Source organism: Lotus japonicus, chromosome 1, assembly GCF_012489685.1.
Source record: "Lotus japonicus ecotype B-129 chromosome 1, LjGifu_v1.2".
NCBI classification, from domain to species: Eukaryota; Viridiplantae; Streptophyta; class Magnoliopsida; order Fabales; family Fabaceae; genus Lotus; species Lotus japonicus.
The window spans coordinates 78336998-78342997 of record NC_080041.1 but is presented as its reverse complement, the minus strand read 5'-3'; the positions used below and the strand labels follow the sequence as shown (position 1 = coordinate 78342997).

The 6000-nt window shown below is 35.8% G+C and overlaps 1 protein-coding gene across 1 annotated transcript; it reads right to left on the bottom strand.

The window, feature by feature from the left end:
* Nucleotides 1–1049: 1049 nt before the first annotated feature.
* On the bottom strand, nucleotides 1050–1799 carry LOC130732075 (defensin Ec-AMP-D1-like). The gene is made up of 2 exons (XM_057584198.1): nucleotides 1640–1799; nucleotides 1050–1532 (listed from the first exon to the last, which is right to left on the bottom strand). Exons 1-2 carry the CDS (start codon nucleotides 1695–1697, stop codon nucleotides 1366–1368), a joined length of 225 nt encoding a protein of 74 aa, XP_057440181.1. The 5' UTR covers nucleotides 1698–1799; the 3' UTR covers nucleotides 1050–1365.
* Between the last annotated feature and the right edge of the window lie 4201 nt (nucleotides 1800–6000).

The following is a 6000-nucleotide window of genomic DNA, read 5'->3' as shown; positions in this document are numbered from 1 at the left end:
CTCCTCTGACAGACCATCTAACTCATTATTGATATCCACTTTTTGAATAAATTCCCTGGCTTCAATACATAAGACGACTAAAGGCCCAATGGGCCCAACCTGGAGCTTTCGTTTGTATTGCAAACTGCAAGACCCATCAACAACCAGACAATTTTACACTCAAACACAATTACACTGCGGTGGTGCCCTTACTTCCTTTGCCGCCAACCTCGCCACCTCCATTCCATGGCGGGTGCCTCTGTTTGCCTATGGAATCTGCAGGAGTCTCTGATGCCCATGTTCCTAGAGATGCTCTTGACCCCTTGTGCCGCTGAAGCCGTGATGGACTTCCAGTTTGCCGCACAATTTACAGCTCCGGCAGAGTTGATGAGTTGTTTTATGGGAGCGCTGTTCAAAAGGATATGTTATGTGTTTTTCGCTCAGAAGTCTTTTAGTATCTCTGGTGTTCTTGGGTGTCAGGGATATTGTTTGGCCTTTAGGGTTTTGCACCATGTTTTTATGCTGGTTATGTCAGCTTGAGTGGGCATGCTTGTTCTTTCATTTTCTTATGTGTATGTGCATTGTGTAGCGCTCTTAGAGATTTATCTCGCATGTTGTAAGTGTCGTTTGACAACTCTATAAGTTTTATTTCATATTCCTTTGACAAAAAAAAAAACACACACAACTACACCATATACATCTTTTTTTTTTCTTATTACATCACCGGTTAAATGTTATGCATTGCTTCGGACTTCGGTATCATTTGAACATGAGAGTGTTTAGTATCATTTAATTCATTATTTAAACTCCAAAAGACTGAGTTACAAATTTAAAAAATTTATTATAAAGAAAATTAAATAATGGCAAATGAAAGCAAATTTTGTGGAACCCCCTGCATTTTCAATGGTTACCTGAGAAATTTTCTTTAACAACATTTTCCTCCTTTATTCACAGTGAACCTTATTCCCTAATTAGGCCTTAGATGAGTTAATTTACAGGAAATTTATTGCAAGCGAGAGCAGCCATTAGGAATGACAATAATAGTAATTAACAAATTTGGCTACATGAGATGAAAATTAAATATGCAGTTTCACTACTTTTGGATGGCAAATACATCATGAAAAGGAGAACATACAAGATTAGAAAAACATGGCGCTTAAAGCAAATTAAACCAGCCTCAAGCGCCTATAACAAAATGGAAAACAAGCATTAATTGAAGTAATAATTAAAATTTAACAACTGATCCAAGACGTATGTAGATATACGAGTGGTTCAGAAGTATTTATTTAATTAATTATTTGAGGTGACAACATCCGTTAAAAATAAAAAGAAATAGGAAGGCTAGCTAGTGAAACTGCAAGCAAATTCTAGTGTAGCTTGACATAATTAACAGCGCTTCTTGCAGAAGCAGCGTTTACGGAATCCGCGGCACTTACCACCGGTGAAACCTTCAAGATGGCAAACCGAAGCGCAGTTATGGTGGCTCAGGCACAACCCGTGGAACCGGTGGCTCTTTGACTCGCAATGCCTTCCCTCTGTTTGCACCACCATCTCTGCATTGCATTTATCATGAACACAAAGTTAACACACAAACTTAATTAATTTGTTATAATTAACTACATAAGATTTAGAGCTGTTATGCAAATAGAGAGAGGCTTACGATGAGAAGCAAGGAGAATGAACAACACGAAGAAAAGCCCGAACCGTGCCTTGTCCATAATTAGTTAACCTCTACTCTCTCTTCACTAATTAGAATATATATATTACCCGGAAATTATAAACATAAACTCTTGGTCCTTCTCCTATGCCCTCACATCTATTTATAGCTAAGGAGGTGTGTGTAAGTAGTTAAGTACTGGAAAGTTTGAAAACTAGACATAAGTTTGTATGACTCATGTGACCACGTGAGTCAATTAAGCATGTGCATAGAGATAATATTACACATCATGGTTGAACTGCTCTATCATGTCTATAAATTAGAGATGTATCTTGGTTATATTTATAAGAAATAACTTAAATTTTGTAGTACAATATTTTTTAATATGAATATCTTTATTTTATTGAATTTTTTTTACCTATTTCTCTTCTCCAAGTAATGACGGATCAACTCTATAGAGTATGGAGGTGAGATTACCCCACAAACTTTTTTATGTTTCCTAATACTATGAGTTGTTTGTATTATTTATTTTACAAAACTTTTTATGTTATCAATACTATATACATTATTCCTTTCACTACTTATCTATATGTATGTTTGTATGTATAATGCTCTCACAACTAAAAATATCAGGATCTGTCAGTGTCGCGAGTCCTAATAACTAATGACGCATATAATTAAATTAAGAAAAATGTTAGTAATTTTGGGAAATTAACATAAATTGAGAACACAATTTAATATTATTAGCTAGATATTAATTACAATTTTTAAAAAGTGTATTCTAATTATAATAACGACAGTAGAACTAATTTTATAGCAAAGTTTTTTTTTTCATTTAAAAAATTATGAGACATTATTTAAGAAAAATCAGATATATAACACATGGAACAATCATCCATGTAGACATAAAAGTTTGCTCTGTCATAAAGTTGGCAAGTAGAATGAACCTGGGTGCCATATTTTTGGTTAAGGAATCTGTTCACGTGAAAGGAGTACACGATTCACGATTGTATCCAAATCTAGTAATAGAAAAAATGGGTGCAGGGTCATTACTTTCATTTCTACTAGGTGCACACATCCTATGCTTCATTGGAAAGAGCACATATACATAAAGAGATTGGGAAAAAAGATAGAGGCTAGCTGTTGATTCTCGACAAGGGATTCAGTTTTCAGAACACAATGCAAAAATGCATGGGAAAGCTGGAAAGAGGGGTTTTGGGACGGTGAAGACGGTGCTAACAAAGCTTTATCATTTTGTATATATAAGCATTGCTTCGTGAGCATATATAATACAGAGCCCAAAAGAAGAATAACATTAGCCACTGGGGGATCGACCTCTCTAGAGCTCAATGAATGAGAATATGTGACAATGGGGCCAAACTAATAACACGTCATATTATAGGGAATTTGATATCCCATTTTCACTAGGGCAAAATTTTCACTCAATTTTCGACCATCGTCCTAGTCGATCTAAAAGACCATATATCAAGTAATCGATCATCAAGTTTATTGGCAGGACGGTCAAACTCGCAACTTCCACTTTTTAACCAACCGTCTTAACATAAGGCTAAGTTCTAAGAATTGATGGTCATCAAGTTCACCTGAATAAGTCACCTCGAATGCCAAATACACAACAATCAAGCAAAGTTTAAACACACTCAGCGGGATCGGGGGTGTTCTGACGAATCATGATGGGGAGATCATAGGTATGTTTGCAGCAGCTACGGGAATTCTTTGGGCCTACCAAGCTGAGGTCAAAGCCATACATAGGGCCCTATCTTTTTGCAAAGAATTTTCCTTCTCTCATGTTTACTTTGAGAGTGATTCCTCTCTTGCTGTAGGGTGGGTGAACAAGAAAGTTAATAGGCCTTGGGCCCTTTTAAATGACCTCAACTCAATTGATTGGCTGTTGGGTGAGGTCAGGTGCCTAGGGATTTCCCACATTTACAGAGAAGCCAATTCCATGGCGGATTATCTCACTAAATTGGGGTGTGACAGAGATAGAAATAAAAAGATGTGGAAATTGAGTGTTTAAAAAATGAGGTGTGTATATATCATTACTCATTGGGGTGTGACAGAGATGTGCCCTTATGGAAAAACTTTGCTTAGTTGGTGTTGTTGTTTATGCCTCTGCATTCATGCTAATTTGATGCTGGTCATGGTGCTATTATGTGTGGGCTCTTTCTCTGTCTATTGGCTGGTGGTGCTTTGGCCTCCCACGTGATTTGCTTGGATGCTTGAGGGTGCTGATGCTGGCATTGGTTCCCCTGTAGCTCCTTATTTCCCTGTTCTGTTTTTTTTTTTATTATTTCATTTTGCTGCTGTACTCTCGTTTTCTTTCTGCTTTGTTTTGTTGTGCTTTCCTGCGTTTTATTTCCTTCTTGGGAGGGTTGTTCCCAAGCTATTTACCCTTTCATTTATATATATCCTTTTCCTCTCAAAAAAAAAAATGTGCTACTCTAACCTCGATCTATAAATACAAGTCCTACAAGGTTGTGGTAAAAAATTATCAAAACCTTGCTGGTGAGCCCCATCTTATGAAAACAAGAACATAAGATAATGTCAGCAAAACTATCTTGGTCCACAAGTACTCTGCATACCAATGCGTTGGATATTGTGTCTCGATCATGATGATCACGTTGAATTAATACGGTCAAAATCCTTATTATTAAAGACGATCATTAAGTTGGGAAAACAATCGTTCCGATTTGGATTGGTCAATCGATAGATCTACATCACTTTCCTGAGGGATTTCCTTCAAGAATTGGTTGAGGCTAGCTCCCCCTCCAACGATACCAAAGCTTCAACTCCAAGGGAGGTTTCGTGACCTCCTTCATAATGACAATGTCCTGAGTTGTGGTTCATTTCCCTTTTTCTTCACTAATAGTAATTGGCTCCCCTTGGCGGGAAGAGTGATACGATTTTTCGTGTTGCCTTCTAGTAGTCACCGCGATAGAGTTGAATGGGGATACGACTTATCAATTTCCATAGACGACTCCAATGATTGGTTGTAAAATTTTGAACTTGAGTGACATGGGCAAATGTTGGTTGACCTGTGTACAAGGATGCTCCTCGTGAATGGCCTCATTCTTCTAGTATTCAATGATCAAGTGCGCATTGAGAGCAGTGGCGGAGGGAGTTGGGGGACTGATCCCTGCCATAGTCACCCTCACACTTCTCATTTTCTTTAGTAATACTATGTGAATATTGCTTATCTAAAAAAAATGTGAATATTACTTTGGCACCACCCAATATTATAAAAATCTTTATACGTATAATATCCTTTCTTTTACATTGTGATGTGGAGCCCAAGCCACCAACTTTACCTATAATATTTTAACGTTTCCTCTCATTCCCAAGCCCAACTTCATTTATATTATGTTAAATAATCAGGTCCAACAAAATCAAGTCCAACTTCATTTTGACGTTACTAATTCTTCCTCTACAGTTGCATTTTTTTACTTGATGTGTTTCCAATTTTTAATTTTTTTTTTCACAACATCTACTTCATAGTTAGGTCCAGAAACAATAGAGATTAAATAAAACTATTTAATAGGAAAGATTAAGTGAGTAACACTTGTCACATAATTTTCATTCTCCAATTTTTTTTATTGAAACTTGTTAATTTAAGTTGAAAGATAAGAATCTAATGACTCTTGATTCCAAAAAAATAATAATAATGAAGAAGCACATTCTATACTTATTGCACCAAATTTAAATTTAGATACTAATGTTGAAAGTGTTCCATCCAAATCTTAGAGGATTGGCCAAGAATGAATTAGCATTGATACTTTGATATGTAATTTTGAAAAACATCCACAAATTTAAAATTGTCCTATCAATCAATAAGATGAAACTTGAAAGGTAAATACTTGAAAGTTGTTTTGACCTTCCCAAATTATTTATTAAAACTTGTATGTTGGCTAGCTTCTCAAATTCTATCATTTTCTGATTTTTTCAGACAATGTGTTGCTGGTTGAGAGCTAATTTGTTGATTAGTATCCATTGCACTCAATATATTAATATATTTCTTCTTTAAAAAAATGTTGCACAAATTATATATCAAAATCTCTTCACATCAAATTAATTTGTTGAACAAATTAGACATGTATGTATAAATTTTCATAGAAGTCGTACACACTTTAAACTTTGTCCTCCATAAATAAAAATCCCCCTCCGCCACTGATTAAGAGATGAGTACATACAAGATATTATGACGCTCAAGTCAACAAAACTAAATGTGAGATCAGGATTAGGGTTGAAAAGATAGAGTGCTCTTGGGGCTATGTTCCCTTATTGCGTATACACATAGAGAATTGTGTGTTTTGGTATAAATATTATCTTATAATAGATATACCAGATAT

Bases quoted from the DNA above. Each gene is read 5' to 3' on its own strand.
- LOC130732075 (XM_057584198.1), bottom strand. From the start codon at position 1,697: ATGGACAAGGCACGGTTCGGGCTTTTCTTCGTGTTGTTCATTCTCCTT. The intron at 1,533-1,639 runs GTAAGCCTCTCT...AATGCAATGCAG, and splicing joins CATTCTCCTTGCTTCTCATC to AGATGGTGGTGCAAACAGAG.